Here is an 18,382-nt window from a genome sequence, read left to right as displayed (position 1 = left end):
CACCCCTCAGCCCAAATTGGGCTTAGGGGTATTGTCGTCACGGGCGTCCGGGCGTCCGTCAACTTTTGGTTTCCGTCAATTTCGAGCAGAACGGCTTGTCCGATTAAATCCATTTTTGCAGTGTGTGTTGGGGTTGATTAGAGGAAGGTGCCTTTCGAAAATGGGCGCGCTGCGATTTTCAATATGGCCACCATGGCAGCCATCTTGAAATTGGTTTCCGTCAATTTCGAGCAGAACGGCTTGTCCGATTAAATCCATTTTTGCAGTGTGTGTTGGGGTTGAGTAGAGGAAGGTTCATGGGTGCGCTGCGATTTTCAATATGGCGGCCACGGCAGCCATCTTGAAATTGGTTTCCGTCAATTTCAAGCAGAACGGCTTGTCCGATTAAATCCATTTTTGCAGTGTGTGTTGAGGTTGAGTAGAGGAAGGTTCCTTTCAAAAATGGGCATGCTGCGATTTTCAATATGGCCGCCACTGCAGCCATCTTGAAATTGGTTCCCACCATGCATGGGCTGAGGGGTTATGCCCGCTTTGCGGTGCTATTTATTTGTTTTTAGATGGCCTGCCAAAGCACGCTTATGATATTCACGATTACAAACGTCGCAATATGTTGTATTCACCTTATTTATATAGTAAAAAAACTTGATGAAAATCTCGTGGTAATTTATAGATACGTTTTCGCTTGAAATAAAATTTTCTTGATGAAAATCTCGTGGTAATTTTTTGATACTTTTTTCGCTTAAAATAAAATTTTCTTGATTAAAATCTCGTGGTAATTTATAGATACGTTTTCGCTTGAAATAAAATTTTCTTGATGAAAATCTCGTGGTAATTTTTTGATACTTTTTTGCTTAAAATAAAATTTTCTTGAAGAAAATCTCGTGGTAATTTATAAATACTTTTTCGCTTGAAATAAAAATTTCTTGATGAAAATCTAGTGGTAATTTCTAGATACTTTTTCGCTTAAAATAAAATTTTCTTGATGAAAATCTCGTGGTAATTTCTAGATACGTTTTCGCTTAAAATAAAATTTTCTTGATGAAAATCTCGTTGAAAACCACTTATTATAGGTAGTCTCTTTTTTGAAGGTTAATCTTTTTTTACTTCATAAATACAATGTATCAAGACACAAAAGACAAGTTTCACTCAATCTGCATTTGTAAAAGATATTGAGAAATATGTCAAGGATGTAAAATTGAACAACTACTGGATAAACCATTTATGAGTGATAATATGAGTTCTTCAATTTCCTTCAGTAGAAGGGCTTTTAATATATCTGGAAGAACATCAATTAACGTAGCTCTAACAAAAGTTTCACCTCTACTTTTAGCAATCTATTTTAAGCTGGAAAAGGCAATGAAAAAAGTAAAAGTATCAGAAAAGAAAACCCTTCTGGATGAAGCTTTAGAAAGAGAAGATAAAACCATTCATAATAAGCATGGATAAATTTGTATTTTTTTTAACAACCCTAAAAATGTAAATCTTGATGAAATGAAGGATGTTAATATATCAGGTGAAATGACATTTTGTTCAGTGGTCATTAAGAACCATTTCAAAACTACCTTTAATATAAAAATTGTGGTACTATCATACCACAAATCTGTGGTACCACAATAAAACGATCATTCATAAAAATTGTGGTAGATGAATCTGTTAATGAAAAAAAAGATATGGATATAGATGGTAATGTTTTTTCTACTAATTAAATATGAGTCATTATTCAAGTGAAGATTTTGGGAATTATGATAGTGATGATATTATCTCTATTGGAACAGAAGACAGTTATGACACTGAGAGTTTGTGTTCAAACGATAGTTATGAAAGTAGTTTTATAGATGATGATTATGAAAGCATTGATTATAGTGAAGATGAAATTTAAAGTAAAGTTTTACTATATAAATATGATGACTCTAAATTATATACGAGATGTTGAGCCTCTTCAATTCCCTGATACCCCATATGATAAATTGGAGAATTGTCCAGCTTGTGATAGAGTGGGATTAAACACAGAGTCAAAAGTTCATAAGCAATATTTATTCTGTGATTATCTTTTAATTAATGATGATAAAAATTTTTTTAAAGAAACATAACTATTTTAATATTACACCAAAAATGAATTACTTGACAAGATTAATAAGATAAATTTACGTTAAGTATGAGGTTGATAAATACACCTTTCCTTACAACGGAAGAGATTGATAAAATTAGGGTAATGTTTCAAGGATTGATTTTATTTGCTATTCACGATTGTCATTTTCTGGGAAATATCAACACAAGATGTTATGTAAATAAAATAATGGATTAGCTTAAAATTAAACCTGAACTCAGGATAAAACATAGTTTATCAAAAAGCCTGTAAAAATTGGATTACTTGTTTTCCAAATATATAAATGAATGATTCTTTTTTACCCGTTTGGGAAAATAAGATAAAATTCTCCCACCCAACCGCCCTCACCTCCCTCCCCCCCCCCCCCCCACCTTCCCATGCCTCCCCCCCCCCCAAGCCCTCTCCCTCCTACAGATCTTCCGTTGTCCCTGTTCTCTGCTGTTGTACTTGTGTGCTTCCCCTTCTCTCCCCATCTTGTCTCCCGCTTCCTTTTTTGTATGTTTTGTGTGTCTGTTATTTTTTTGGGGGGGATTGATGTTAGCTCTTACACTTGATATATATATATTTTATTTGAAAAGGAATTTGAGGATAATATGAAACATACGACTGGAAAATATATTGTTGTGAAACAAGATGAGATACTAAATGATTTTTTTATTTATTTTATAAACGATAACATACATAAATGATAACTATTATTTTTAATCTTGTGGGTAAATCTGCTTCAGGAAAATTTTTTCATAAATCTAGGCTCTTGAATAGTAAAAATGAAAAGATTGTAAGTTTTTTTTTTTTTTTTAAACACCCTATGATTCGTATTGTATCTACAACAACCGGAGCAATGTGACTAGGAGAAGTAGAAGGTGAAGATTGTTACTACATTTCAATGGAGGAACATATTTGATTGAGCAACGAAGGTCAAATATTTGAGGAGGTCTCTCTTGGCACGATAAAATATTCACATTGTAAGAGTGAGTTAAAGAAACTAAAATCTGGTGGTCTTGGGATCTTAGAAACTAATCCAGAAGGAATGAGACGAGTTATGAAGCATCCAAGTGATAATGGAGTTAAGATTTTATCATTCGGTTTTGATGTTGATGAAGAAACTCAACGCAGATAATACCCTTGTAAGCAATAGGTTGACACTTCACAATCCTCTACTATACAGGGATGGGAGGATTAAAGTTGTTGTTTGGGGGTTAGGAAGATAGAAATATACCTTATTCCTGGACTACAATCCTCCTCAATCCTGAGTAGCTCTTCTATGAGACAGCTCTCAAGAAACTCTTTATAATTATTTTGTAGTCTAAGAGTTGTTCTTAAAAATGGGTCCTCTTTTCATCTTGTATTGAGCACCCAAGTATAATAGTTAGTGGGGTTGATTTCTTAAAGGAGTTATTTAGAGCTGTTTTAAAGTATCTATCACATTGTTCCACAGCCTCCAGAATAGATTTAGGTTTATTAACAAACTTTTTTAACTTCATAATTGTTTCGGGGTTCTCCGTATTAAAACAGTGCTCCATTTATAAGGTAATATTTATAGATGCTTCTTTGCTTAAAATAATATTTTCTTGGTGATTTAGCCATTTCATCTCTGCTCAACAAAGATACTTGTACCAAGAACCAAGTTCCAACATATTGTTTGTGAATATACTTGATGATGATGAGAGTTATGAGAAAATTAAATTATTCACTAAAATAAAACATAAACAAATATTAATTGGTCCAGTTAGTGAGTATAATCAAATGCAGTCCCCCCTCCCCAATTGCCCCTTCCCCCATTTCTCCCTCTTCTTCCCCTCCCTAATTCCCCTTCCCCAATTTTCCCTTCCACCACAAATTGTAGGAGAATGGGGTGTCTTTAATGCGCCGACTAACAGCGAACGAAAGTAGTGAGTGAGAATGAGCGTCAGATGAGAGAATGTCTGTTGACCATCTTAAAATCTTGAGAATGGGAAGGAATTGGAGGATAAAATATAATTGAAAATCCAGTGAGTCAATAATTAACCTTAATTTTCTCCATTGACTTCAATGTTAAATTTTAGTGTGCTTCAGAACCCCCTTCTCCTACTAATAAGGGGTTGGGGTTTATTACTCCCGCTAGGGAGTAATGTATTCGCTCGTGTCCGTCCGTGTGTGTGTGTGTGTGTGTGTGTGTGTGTGTGTGTGTGTGTGTGTGTGTGTGTGTGTGTGTGTGTGTGTGTGTGTGTGTGTGTGTGTGTGTGTTCGTGAACAAGATATCTGGAAAAGTTCTGAACAGATTTGGATGAAAGTTGGTGGGATGATTGCCCTTGTGATAAGGAAGAATTGATTCGTTTTTGGTGAAGCTCAGGATATTATTCCGGATCCAGGAAAAAATTTTGGGAATTTCTTTTTCTGTTTTCCTTTAAAAACCATTTTCTCTGCAATAATTGGACCAATTGAGAGCAAATTTTCACCATAGGAGGGACTCGGTCTGTAGAATATTTTAATGGTAATTATGATGTCACAGGTCACGTGGTTCGGCCGCCATATTGTGTTGAGTGAAAAACACTAAAATCCAATTTTCTCCAAAACGCCTGAACAGATCGAGGCCAAACTTTGCAGGCACAATCGCATACCCATGACGATCAAAAAAGTCAGCGAGCATGATGTCATGTATCGCATGGTTTCAGAGTTATGACGTTTTTAAGCACAAACCTTTAAAACCTAGCTCCTCCCTCATTTGTGATCCAATCAAGGGGAAACTTCACAGATCTGTTCAGCATATCAGTCTACTAAAATGTCATTTTGGAATTTGCGATAGGTCATGTGGTTTGGCAGACATCGTTAATTAAACGCAAATAATAAAAACATTTATATCTCTTGAACCACTTCATTGATCGACGTGAAACTTCATACTGTCGTAGAAGTCATGAAGAGTAACAAGTGTGCAAAATTTGAAGATGATTGGATGTACGGACTGGAAGCTAGAAGTTGTTATTGCATGAAGAAGAAGAGTCTTCGACTGTGGACGATTAATTATTTATCACATGTACAGACTTGCAGGCATTGTTTGACACAATCTCCCGGGTTAATTTGAACCTCAAATAAAATTATAATTCCAGATTTGTCAATGGCTGAGGTATATTAACAAACGAATGAAACAGATTTGGCAACATTCCAACTTTTTTTAAAAAGATCGTATATTCATCCAGGGTTGTGAGGCTGAAGAAGAAGAAACCTCGCATGGGCTTCCCAGACCAAATAAATAATTCTGGCTCTGTGATTTTTCAGGTTTATTACTCCCACCAGGGAGTAATGCATTCGATCGTGTCCGTCCGTGTGTGTATGTTCGTGTGTTTGTGAACAAGATATCTGGAAAAGTTCTGAACGGATTTGGATGAAAGTTGGTGGGATGATTGCTCTTGGGATAAGGAAGAATTGATTAGTTTTTGGTGAAGCTCAGGATATTATTCTGGATCCAGGAATTTTTTTTGGGAAAGGTTTTTCTGTTTTACTGCATTAAAGCTTTTATTTTTATTCTTAAATGATGTTTTTCTCCTCTAATTCCGTGATATATCAAAATTAATTCTCTGACAGTTAGGGCCTACTTTCTTTTTCATTTATTGTTTTGGGGAGAGGGGATGTTAAACAAAACGTATTATTCCAACTAAACCCACGGCGGGAGTATGCTCTAGTGGCGTTCTAGTCTGTTGTGAAATTGTATTAATAATCACAAGTGTTGATATTACAGGAAAACTGATCAATGGCCTTCGAAGCTGATCATGCAACTGATCCCTCAACTGCTACTGGTAAGAACTCGATTTTGGAACAAAACTATACCTGTACTTTGTCTTTGTACAATCATTCTTAAAGTGTGGGCCTTTCAGCTTTTCACCCGGTTTCTGTTGCATCACCCGATTGGCCATCATCTGTCAGCATTGCTGTGACTTGCCATCGTCTCTCCCTGTCCTTTGATTGTTTCCTCCACAGTCGAGCCTTGGCCCACTGTTCAAAAACTCACGAATGGTGCAGTTCCAATTCAGCAACTCAGACTTGGAGTCTCTTAAGGCTCTGCATCGCATCATGGCAACCGGATTTGTATGTCACATAACAGAACAATAGTACAATTTAAAAGGGGGCAGGGTGGTGGGGGAGGGGGCAGAACACATTGGCCAAGGGGAAGAAACACACTGACAAACAGGAAGTAGTACCGTGCAGTGAAGGTCATGAAGTCGTGAAGTCGTGAAGGCTGTGTTCGACGAGTCGTGAAGGAATGCCTGCGTGTGAGAGAGACAAACAGAGGCTGTTTTGAAAAGAGGGTAAATAGTTGGGCCTTGTGGTGTTGAACTTCCATTAGTGAAGTAAAAAGGTGTGGGTTAGGAGGGGTACTGCAGTAGTATCTATGTCGTTTATATGGAATCCAATTAAATTTCTCGTATCTAATAATGTGTGTTTTTAGATCTGGCTGATCTGCATCCATCGCTGTAATTGTCAAGATGTTTTCGTTCCATGCAAATACCAAGTATTGATTTTACATTTGCCTTTTTAACAATATACTGGTAAGAAGTTTTCCAATAACCCCAAATTGGTTTAAATAGAATGGGTTATTGGCGTATACCTTGAGGAAGTAGTGAAGTCTTTTGTATATGTACCATCAAGTAAAAAAGTTACCAAAACACAGGGGAAAAAAATATATTCCCTCTTCCCCCCCCCCCCCCCCCCACCCCCACCATGCATCTGCAATACGACAGCAATTTTGATGTGAAGAATTGGCAAATATTTCACCATCTCACTTTACAAAGCTGGTGGAGACCGACCCAAAAAGACTCATAGCAGTCATTGTTGTAAAAGGTGCTTCCACTAAGTGCTGACCTTTGCGGCTGAATACTTTTGCAACCAGTGAATTTTGATTCGTACAGGTTTTTTTTCCAGGTATTCTTGACATGTGACCTCCTTCAACTATAACCGTGTTTCGTTTTATCCCTTAGTTATAAATTTTAAAAAGTTTATTTGGAAAAATTGTTTCTAAATAATTTGAATTATTTAGTGGTATTATTGGTAGGGGGTGAATACTTTTGTAGGCCACTGTATAGATATAGCAGGGTACCTCTCTCCGGCAGGTTCGGATATAAAGGGGTTTAAAGTTTCTTAAGGGTCTTTAAGGAGGTTTATGGGGGAGTAAAGAGTCTAACGTGTCTTTAGGGTCCTAAAGAGGTCGAAAGTGTTTAATAGGTCTAAAGGGGTCTAAGATCAAAACAGCAAAAGGGATCTTAAAGTGATCTCTAGTCAGTCATCCCATCTCTCATCTCCATTCAGTCATCCCATCTCTCATCTGCATTCAGTCATTTCATTTCTCATCTCCAGTCATTCATTCCATCTCTCATCTCTAGTCAGTCATTCCATCTCTCATCTCCAGTCATCTCCAGTCAGTCATCCCATTTCTCATCTCCAGTCATCTAATCTTCCATCATCCCATCTCTCATCACGAGTCATCTCCAGTCAGTCATCCTATCTCTTATCTTCAGTCATCCTATCTCTCATCTTCAGTCATCCTATCTCTCATCTTCAGTCATCCTATCTCTTATCTTCAGTCATCCTATCTCTTATCTTCAGTCATCCTATCTCTTATCTTCAGTCATCCTATCTCTTATCTTCAGTCATCCTATCTCTCATCTTCAGTCATCCTATCTCTCATCTTCAGTCATCCTATCTCTCATCTTCAGTCATCCTATCTCTCATCTTCAGTCATCCTATCTCTCATCTTCAGTCATCCCATCTCTCATCTTCAGTCATCCCATCTCTCATCTTCAGTCATCCCATCTCTCATCTCCAGTCATCTAATCTTCCATCATCCCATCTCTCATCACTAGTCATCTCCAGTCAGTCATCCTATCTCTCATCTTCAGTCATCCTATCTCTCATCTTAAGTCATCCTATCTCTCATCTTAAGTCATCCTATCTCTCATCTTCAGTCATCCCATCTCTCATCTCCAGTCATCTAATCTTCCATCATCCCATCTCTCATCTCTAGTCATCTCCAGTCAGTCATCCTATCTCTCATCTTAAGTCATCCTATCTCTCATCTTCAGTCATCCCATCTCTCATCTCTAGTCATCTCCAGTCAGTCATCCTATCTCTCATCTTAAGTCATCCTATCTCTCATCTTAAGTCATCCTATCTCTCATCTTCAGTCATCCCATCTCTCATCTTCAGTCATCCCATCTCTCATCTTCAGTCATTCTATCTCTCATCTTCAGTCATCGCATCTCTCATCTTGTGGTTAAACACGGTGGTTAAACATGCGTAACCTGTAAATAGTGAAAAAATATCTGGACCTCCCTCATTGTTTGAAGAATGTAAGATCTCTTTGGAATGACCAGATTGGACTGTCTGATATGGTGATATATTGTAATTGATGTTTGTTTTTATTTATTTTTCCCTTGAGCCTTCCTTGCCGTTTTTAATGTCCCTCCACCTGCTCTCCAAACTCTGTGTGCAGGCAGGCTGTGTTCATTTCCCAAACACTGCTCCTTGCGATGTTCGCGTCCTCATGCTGCTCTTTATCTCACGGAAAAAGATGTTTATGGGACTCATCCCAAACGATCAGAGTGGTTTTGTCAACGGCATCCGCCTCGTCATCACCAACCATAAGAAGGCCCAACAGCATCGCAATGTATGCCATTTGCTCTGACACTCATCATGCTGACCTAAATGCACAGCATGTCAAAAAGCTCATGGAGTTCACAATTTTAATGTTGACAATTTTTTGCTTCTGTCTTTGATAGTTGGTTACACTTCGGTCATTACAATTGCCAACTCTTACCCACCACGTTAACTTGCCTTGCAGCAGCAACAGCAGCAGCTCACAGGCCCCGGAGGACCTCCATTGGCACAGACGGGCCAGGCAGCGACGGTCAGCCAGGTCTCGGTTCCGCAAGGTGGCCCTGTCGTCCCCACCGCTACCGTGTCGACCCCTGGAGGGTATGTGACTCAACCTGGAGTTCAACCTTCTCAACCACAACCACAGCAGGTCTGCTGATGTTTTTCTCATCTACTCTAGTCTGTAAAACTTTCTCTGTTCACTTTTTGTGCATAGGAAATGGATGGGAACTTAGCCCTAATGTTCACCCTGCCAGGTCCTGCCAGAATTTTTCCTGCCAGGTAATGGCAGGGTAGAGGTTTTTTTTTTTTTTTTTTTTTTTTTTTTTTTTTGCTGGTTGCTGCATACCCTTGCTGCAGAGGTTGTTTTGTGTTGTTGACGTGTGGTAATGTGGGGGGCCGAGCATGGCTGTACAATTGGATGGGCTGACACTCAGTTTATCGTTTCATACCGTGGTCAATGACATCACAGATTCAGCAGCACATGCAGGCCCTGCAGCAGACTCTGGAATCCGTGCAGAAGAAAGAGCAGGTTTTGCAACAACAGCTGCACATCCAGCAGGTGAGGCATGAGGGACAGTTGTTTGAGTTGAGGAGTTGCAGGGAGGTACTGATAGCATTATTTACATTTGAAACAAGATGTGATTTTGAAATTGGCCTCGCACAAAAGTTTTATTTCATCACCAACTGCTCTCCGATACCAAGAGTGAGCCACTTGTCTTGAGCAGAAAGGAGGGGTAGGGGTAATGCGGTAAATAGGGGAAACGAATCCTGCATTTGAATTGACGTGATGCGAGACATCGGTATCTCGTCCGCAAACTCGTGTTGTTTTGAGCAAAATAGAATTGCCTCAAAATGGCCCACCCATGTCGCATCTTCCTTTCTACCGGTGACGGTGACGCCTTTAACCAAAATGTATAGCCATGGCGTTTTGCCGCTGCAATTTAACAACTTGCACGAGATTCCAAACTTCACCAATGTGTGATCCCTTTCTCCGATACAAATGGACATGCCACAGTTTGGGCAAATGGATGGTCCACTGTGCCAGAGTCCGGTTGCATCATGAATGTGCAATTGGCCAAAAGAGGTCTTCTCCCATATATGATGTCATCTCTTCCTGTGAGTGGATAATCAAACTTATTGTGACTTGCAAAACTTTCATCTTTCTGTTCTTCCTTCTTTATTTCCTGTTTTGTTTTATTTTTATTATTTTTGTCTTTAATTGTGCCTTTTTTCTACTTTCATTTGTACCCCTTGTGCTGCTTTCTTTCCTTGCTGCAGTAAAGGTTCTTCCGTTCTGAACGCCCTTAAAACCCTGGTCCCTTTCGGCTTTCAGTCGGCGCCTCCCCCGCACCGCCTGCCATGAGTTTCATATCTACCAATTTTTCCTGCTGATTTGAACCACCAAATCAGAAACTAGCCCATTGTATGGCAATGGTTTGGTCTTGGGGTCAAGATGCATGATGAGTATTGCTTTGACAAGCTTTTCATGGTTTGCACAGCCATGTTATTTGCTCTTCAGGCTAAAATGTCCAGATTACTCCTTTTGGCTTTTCATTTACCTATTTATTTATTTATTTACACATACAAGGGCCTCCCTCAACGTATGTACACCTTGCCATCTACAATTGTTTATTTTTATCCATGTTACCATCTCCACCACCAACTCACAACAATGAATTATTTACTTTTATCATTTCCACTAGCAAGATACCAACGATTGTAACGTGTTGGATAATTATTTTTATTTATTTATTTATATTCACTTTGCCATCATGGCTACCTACCTACCTACTACCTGTGATTATTTATTTCTAGAAACTCCCCTTACCCACCTACATATTCATTTATTTATTTATTTATATTCACTTTGCCATCATGGCTACCTACCTACCTACTACCTGTGATTATTTATTTCTAGAAACTCCCCTTACCCACCTACATATTCATTTATTTATTTATAACATCTACATGTCCCATTTTTAAGGTGCCGTTTGGGGGCGTGTCCTCTGAGGACATGCATCTTTGTTTAATAATACAATCCAATGTTTTACTAACACGTAAATGTTACATTCTAACATGTATGTGAAGTCTACAAATGCAAAAGATTTACATTGATTTTATTTCATTGCCCCGTGCATGTGAAGTGAAAAGCGGAGTTAAGCAATTGGTTCACTTCTGTCTATCTGTTTGTCTGTCTGCCTGTCCTTCTGTCCACAAATGGCAGTTTATGATTGAGGAACAACTTCATTTCAATTGTGTGTTATATTTTGAACATTAATCGGAAAATAAAGCTGTAGTTTAACAGTATAGTACTTTGGCTCTGAATTTGTCCCAATCACACTTTTTTTTTTCTTTTACTCTGTCTGCATGTCAGGCAGTCAAACAAAATTGAAAACCATTCCCAACAGGAAACGTACTGTTTTTATGGACGCCGTAAAGGACACAAACAACAGGCACAAATAACTAATGTAACGTGTTAAATAATGGGGTGTAAAAGACGAAGGTGGTGTAAAAACATCAACGGTGCTAAACTTCCAATTTTGTTTTTTGAGATAGCCTGCTCACGGACAAACAGACAATGACGGGTGAAAACAAAACTCCGTCCACCTTTGAAGGCAGAGGTAATTATTATTGCTATTATACTTACCTCCGCCACCAAAAGTGGATGGAGGTTTTATGTTTTCACCCCTGTGCTTTGTCTGTCTGTTTGTCTGTCTGTGAGCAAGCAGGATATCTCAAAGTTATGGACGAATTCAAACGAAATTTGGTGGACAGGTTGGGTGTGTGACGAGGACAAATTTATTATATTTTGGTGAAGATCCTGATATGAGAATTTAAAAGTGATTCTTCACCATTGAGAGATAGGGCCAAAAATGATACATAGCACGGTATCTCAAAACATTGTGGATGGGTTATGACTAAACTTGTTGGATGATTTGGGTCGGTGACAAGAACAAGCAGATTAGATTTTGGTTCTGGTACAGATGCAAATCCGGCCTATCGGTGGGATACAAAATGTGAACTATTCGGCCTGGCAGAGGTATGTGCTCTACTGAGAGTAGTTCTAGTTTTATTATGATTATTCGTGCTTCATATCCTTTGCAATGTTGTGCAGAATCCCTTTTTAGCCCTAAATGATCAGTTACATGTCAATACTTTTACCCTGTTTTGTTTATACTTTTTAATCCATTCGCCGTTCCCGTTTTGCCAGCACATGAAGCAGCACCTGCAAATCAGGCCTCCACAGCCTGGCCAGGTCCAAGCAACTCAGAGCCAGTCAGGGGGTATGCCCCCACGGGGCCAAAACCCAGGAGCCAACCCTCAGCTCCGAAGTCTGCTCCTCAACCAGCAGGTGGATATTGACCAGCTCCATCCTGAAACAGCATATATGAAGTTCTGCAAATGCTAAGCAGATTCTCCTATTCCCCACCCCCCTTCTTTTCCAGCCCACAGGTATGACACAAGCACACCAGGCCGGCATGCACCCTCTGCAACAGCCGCCGCGGCCTCAGCTGCTCTCCCATCAGGCCTTGGGCCAACAGTGGGGGACAGCAATGGGTCAGCGAGCGTCCCTGCCAGGTATGGAGTTTATGCATCGAGTCAAGTTCAATTGGGGGAGCCTGGTGGGTGGGTAGGATGTTGCGTGGTGAGGAAGGGGTCTTCTCTCTCCTCCCTCATCACTGTTTCACTCTCATTTTAATGCAAGAAGTGACATTAGACCATTAAGATTTAGAACCCACCACCTCTCGCCAGGATACTCAAACCTATTTCCCTGCCTGATCTCCTCCCCCCACTAACCTGATAATCCTTTTTTTTCTCTGCTGCCCAACCCACATTACCACCATACTCTTCTTCAATCCATGTTTCCAGAATTCCTCTGAAGTATTTCTTACTAAGGAATAAGTATCATGTTCTTACTAACATATTAAAAATTGTAAAACGTTTGTGTATCTTTGACAATTGTTTCTAATTCATAGAACATTTTGAACGCCTCTCTTATAAAAGTTTGTTTGATTTCGGTTTAGTTCTTTGTACTGAAAGCATATAAAGTGAGTTATCATTTTGGAATGTAACCATATATAAAATGTATCCGGTTTTTTTCAATTCCAATAATGAGATGTCCTGGGTGATCCATAATCAAGTCCTTATTTTAAACAAAAAACTGCCGTGCTGTTATTGTAGATAAAACAGCAAAACTTGTTTTTCTCCTGAAAGGCCATTTATTGCCATTTTGATTTGTGAACATCAAATGTCAACATAGGGCCTCTACGTTGTCAGCACATTATTTCCATCGTTCGACATTTTTCACTGGACGCCGAAGAAACTCCACTGGCAGGAAAATCGGCAAAAACATTGCGCATACAACTTTCAAATTCGTCCAAATCAGCGGTTTTGCTGGCATACAGGTTTTCGTTAGCTCAGCCCCACAAATCACGCAGGGTTAAAGCAGGACTCCCGGATGGCCATTTTATTGGCTCTCGTCGCCTGTTCGATCTGGACGGAAAGTGTGTATCCAACCAATTACGAACTTCAAGTCGAGAAGGGGGTAGAGGCACCATCTCGTGTAAAAAAAACAAAAACCATTTCACATGTATTGGTAAAAAAGGTGTTGGTGTTGCCCTTTGGTGTTGCCCTTTGGTGTTGGTGTTGGTGTTGGTGTTGGTGGTGTTGAATTGGTGTTGGTGTTTTCATTCATTTTTTTCGTTTTTTAAAAATTTATTTCATTCATTTTTTTTTTCATTGTTTTCATTCAATCATTTCACCACCAACAAAAAGGTGTTGCCCCTTTGCTGAATTTTTGGAAAAAGAAAGTTTTGAAGCATTTCAAAGTAACTCTGCCCGTTTGTTGTATTGTGGAGGATGTCAAGTCCAAAGACTTGGGTTGAAGATATTCCGCATCAAACAAGCAGTTGCGGCCGTCTTTGGCTGTGTTCGACTTTCATTTCTGGATCATTTCCTGGCCAGTAACGGCAGTTGTGCCTGTTGACAAAACCAACAAAAGAACCTCGTCTGATCCGTGCATGTTATGTAAAACACCTGGACAGTCGTCTGTCCACTGAAGGAAATGTTCACAAAGCTCCATTCTCTTGTCACAATCATCAGGAAACAACTGCTGAACATAACAAAGTTTGTTTGGTTTCCATCCAAAGTTCTTTAAATTTGATGGTCTGTTCGACCTCTTTGAGGTCCTTGTGAACACGTCTCGTACCCGGTAAATGTTTCCTTGTGATCTCGCCTGTGGTAAGTCTTCCTCGTCTTCTTACGTCCTTGACTGAACCAAGTGTTATAAGCTTTTGGTGACGACGTTAATCGTTTGACAGATCCGAAGTGACACGTCTTCCCATTTCTTGACGTCCCATTCCCACTCCCATTTCACCATCTCTGAACTGCAATAACAGACCGTCAGACCTCATTCCATGATCTTTGAGCAACAGTTGATCTCTCAGCAACAATGGATCAATCTTGATAGCAAACAAAAAATAATATCAATGGCAATAAACAAGCTTTCAAACTTTTTTTATAATGCTCTTTCTATAATAACAACGTAGTATTTCTTTATTCAAAATAGAGACTTGATTATGGATGATCCTGTATTTATAAATTGCCAGGCTTCTTGTTCTTATGTCCAACTTGGTGGGTTTCACCAAGTCAGGGGTTTCACCCCCAACCTTTACCAGGTTCTTTCCATTTTTAAGATGATCTCAACGATCGATTAACCGGATTTAATTAATATTGCTCATGGTTGGCTGTGCTCAAGGCTCAATGTTGTATTTCCCTTTGTTTCATCACGTAAATATTCTGAACGTGCAGGACAGATTATGTTGAACCCGAACACCCGCGGTCAGGTGCCGACCACGCAGCAAGGGCTGCAGCCTCCCGTTATCCCGAACAACCCGAGTACGAATGTGGAGGAAGGAATCATCATGGATCTCATATAGAGACGGCATGATCCCTTAAAGGAACCCTTTCCTCCCCTACCCCACCCTTCAAACCCCCCCCAATTGAGTTGAGTGTTTGCATTCAAAATGAATGGTAGAAATCGCAACCTTGTTTTGTTTTACTTTAACAAAGTGCAGTTAATACCAAGGAGCTCAGTTTGTGAGTATACACTATTACCATTAAATTATTTTATTTTATTGGATAACAATGCTGTAGTTTTGTCAGATATGGTCCAATACAAGTATTTTGGGGGGATAAACGTCACTATTTCCTTCATTTTGGAATTGGCAGGTGTTTTGAAATGCATTTTTCTTGCACAATCTTGATGTTTCTTGATGAAAAGTGAAAATTTTCAGGCCTTTCATTTTTGACTGAATAACTGTGGTTATGGCTCAGAGGTGTCAGATATCTGTGAATTGGCAGATTTGCTTGTAAACACGTCGATGCATTGCATTAGCTCCTCACGCGAATCGACTTCACGACTTGTGTCGGCGTCTGCTTCGGGACGGGTTTTTGAAGTATAAAGTTGGATGCTCGAGGCTTCATCCATGCAGAAAATGATTGGGAACTTCTGATTTTATTTCCCCCCCCCCCCCCCCCCTCCGCCCCGCGGTTGATTTTTCTGCACAAACGGTTTTCAGAAACGACTTCCATGGAAATGAAGTGAATGCAACACAAGCAAATTAATAATTGGTATCTATTATAAACAAGCAATCATTTCAAAAAGCAAGGCTGAGCAGAAGGCCTCCATGTTTCTGGCTAAACACATCTGCAAGAGCATGGTTGTTGAAAGATAAAAGATTGTGAAGTCATGACTTCCCCCTCGACTTGCTGGGGAGATAGCCATGGTGGGCAAAGGGCTGAACTATGCACCATTTGTACCTAACTTTTGCTGTCAGACTATTGGAGAAAGTGTGGGGGCAGGGGGTCACAAGCACAAGAGAGCCATAAATTAAAAGGTCCTGTGGATCCTTAAATTATAAGGTATAGCAAGTCCGTTAATTCATTTATTTGACTGAAATGATTGGGACCAGCTGGATGGCCTAGGCCCGAGAGGTGCACACACTCGCCTCAAAGTCGTCTAGCCTGGTAAACTGTCATCCTGGTGTTTCACAGGCAGGATGATGAACATCAATGTGTGTGCCGTTCCGTGGATGGACGTGAAATGGGTGTCCAACTCCGGCATTAGTTGGTGGATGTTGAAGACCCTACGGTGTCCTTCTCGAAGAGTAGGCGAGTTATCGCCAGCACCATAAGCAAATTACAAATTCCTGCCCTAACCACTCAGTCGAGTATCAGGCCTGGCCATGAAAGTCTTGGGCCAAAACTTTCCCCAGCCAACCCCACAGGAGCGTGGAAATAATTCGGGGATTTAAAGAAGAAGAATACTTCTCCATATTCTTATATTTAAGGTTTATTGACAATTTCATGACAAAAGATCAAGGGCAAAAAAAATATAGTTATGGCCTGGACAGACAGAAAGACACACACACAAGCAATTGTGTGGGTGGATGGGCTAATGACCTTTGGTCCGAGCTCTAGCCACCGGGGTCATGTATCCCCATCCCTCCCCCAAGGACTTGGTGAGACTAACTTTTTTTTATGAGCGCTGAAGTGTCCCAAAGACATTTTTATTGTTAACATCAAAACTAACTCATCACTTCTACTGTTTTTGGCTCCTCTTCAAAATAGCTCCCAGAGACCTCTTTCAACCACTACAGAGCTGCAACAGAAGTGTGGTTCAAAATACACCACCTTTTTGTGTTTACAACTATAAAATTGCAATTAATGTCTAAATAAAAACCAAGACCAGGTGCTTTGTTGTTGTTGTTGTTGTTGTTGTTTGAATAAGGTGCTTGCATCTTCCTCTTCGTAACACATCACAATCTACAAGCGCGAGAAGAATGACGCATTACTCTTCAGCATCGAGATTTGGTCTCCAGCTTGAATGTTGGACATTTTTAATCGAGTAAGGGGATTATTAACCCCTGTTGGACTTAGTCCGAAACGGGAGCTTATGGATTGGGTTTCATCCGTCCATCCATCCGTACATGCGTCCACTGATTCTGTTCATACTTGGCACAAATACAATACATGATGGCATACATATGCATGTAATTTTGTTTCACGATGTGATCAAAGATGGCTGACTGGTGACTGGTGGCCATTTTCTTTTCTTTTTTAAACCCCGATATTGAACACGTCCTCAACCATTTCTCGGACATGCATTTACCGATCTTGTTCAAACTTTGCACACAAGGAATGACGGCTTACGTATGCTCGTCATTTATTTTCATGATCAGATCAAAGATGGCTGACTGGCGGCCATTTTAGTTGTAAACGAGAACGGCACTCGGTAGAGCGCTCACCTCCGCCAGGCTGAACAGGTTATTTATATATTTTATTGGTAGGCCAAATCTGGATTCGGATCTGAACCAAAAACTAATCGGCTTATTCTTGTCACCTGACCAACTCATCCACCAAGTTTAGTCACAACTCGTCCATAACTTTTTTTAATATCATGTTATATATCGTTTTTCGTCTGATCTCTCAATGGTGAAGAATCGCTTTAAGATTAAATAATTCTCGTATCCGAATCCATATTCAGATCTTCACCAAAATCTAATCATTTCGTCCTTGTCACATACACTACCTCTCTGCCAAATTTCGTCCGAATCCGTCCACAACTTTTTGAGATGTCTTGTTCACAAACAAACAGACTGACAGACACAGGGGTGAAAACATAACCTCAATCCACCTTTGGTGGCGGAGGTAAAAACCCGATATTGAGCACATCCTCAACCATTTCTCAGGCATGCATTTACCGATCTTATTCAAACTTTGCACACAGATAACGAATGATGGCTTACATATGCACGTAATTTTGTTTCAAGATCAGATCCAAGATGGCCGTCTGGTGGCCATTTTGTCACTTAAGCTTGTCCCCAACCATTTTCCTGACGTACATGCACCGCTTTTGTTCAAACTTAGCACAAAGGCAATACATGAGAGTATACATATGCAGAAGATTTTTTGTAATCCGACCGAAGATGTCTGACTGACAGCCTTTAACCTCCGTACTGCAGAATTACTAAAACCATAGGGGCTATGACATTTTATGTCCTTTTCTTCTTGTTTATTATACAAGATGAAGAGTGAGGTAACAGTGACAACATACTGACAGTGGGGCGGCATGTGGACAGAACGAGCAAGGCAATTACCAAATAGGAAAAGAGAAAGAGGATGTGAGGTGAGGAAACATACAGTAAGTAACCTGTAAGACGGTCACTGTCGGTACTTTCTGTGGGGCCCACTATGCCATTAGAATCCTTGACCATTTTGTTTAATTTGCTGATGAGCTTGAGTCCACGACAGGTGTGCCAGAGAATCGATGTGGTGGTTTTCAGAACAACTACTTGGCTTCTCAGCTTCTCAGCTTTACGATGCCAAAAGTATTTCAAAGCTTCAACAAACTGAGTGAGATATCTG

The 18,382-nt window shown here is 39.9% G+C and overlaps 1 protein-coding gene across 2 annotated transcripts in view; it reads left to right on the top strand.

Moving 5' to 3' along the window:
* The window catches only part of MED25 (mediator complex subunit 25), an 84,911-nt gene extending 69,457 nt beyond the window's left edge, over positions 1 to 15,454 (top strand). For both annotated transcript variants that reach the window (XM_068124162.2, XM_068124163.2), the window contains exons 14-21: positions 5,823 to 5,880; positions 6,062 to 6,169; positions 8,571 to 8,744; positions 8,919 to 9,101; positions 9,423 to 9,512; positions 12,165 to 12,305; positions 12,400 to 12,532; positions 14,765 to 15,454. In XM_068124162.2, the coding sequence (XP_067980263.1) occupies positions 5,823 to 5,880; positions 6,062 to 6,169; positions 8,571 to 8,744; positions 8,919 to 9,101; positions 9,423 to 9,512; positions 12,165 to 12,305; positions 12,400 to 12,532; positions 14,765 to 14,892 (1,015 nt within the window). In that variant the 3' untranslated portion in view covers positions 14,893 to 15,454. The remainder of the gene's footprint in view (positions 1 to 5,822; positions 5,881 to 6,061; positions 6,170 to 8,570; positions 8,745 to 8,918; positions 9,102 to 9,422; positions 9,513 to 12,164; positions 12,306 to 12,399; positions 12,533 to 14,764) is intronic.
* The last annotated feature ends 2,928 nt before the right edge of the window (positions 15,455 to 18,382 follow it).

This window comes from Myxine glutinosa, chromosome 8, assembly GCF_964187855.1.
Source record: "Myxine glutinosa chromosome 8, kmMyxGlut1.1, whole genome shotgun sequence".
NCBI classification, from domain to species: Eukaryota; Metazoa; Chordata; class Myxini; order Myxiniformes; family Myxinidae; genus Myxine; species Myxine glutinosa.
Note: the sequence above shows the minus strand (reverse complement) of the source record. Positions and strands in the feature narration are given on the sequence as shown.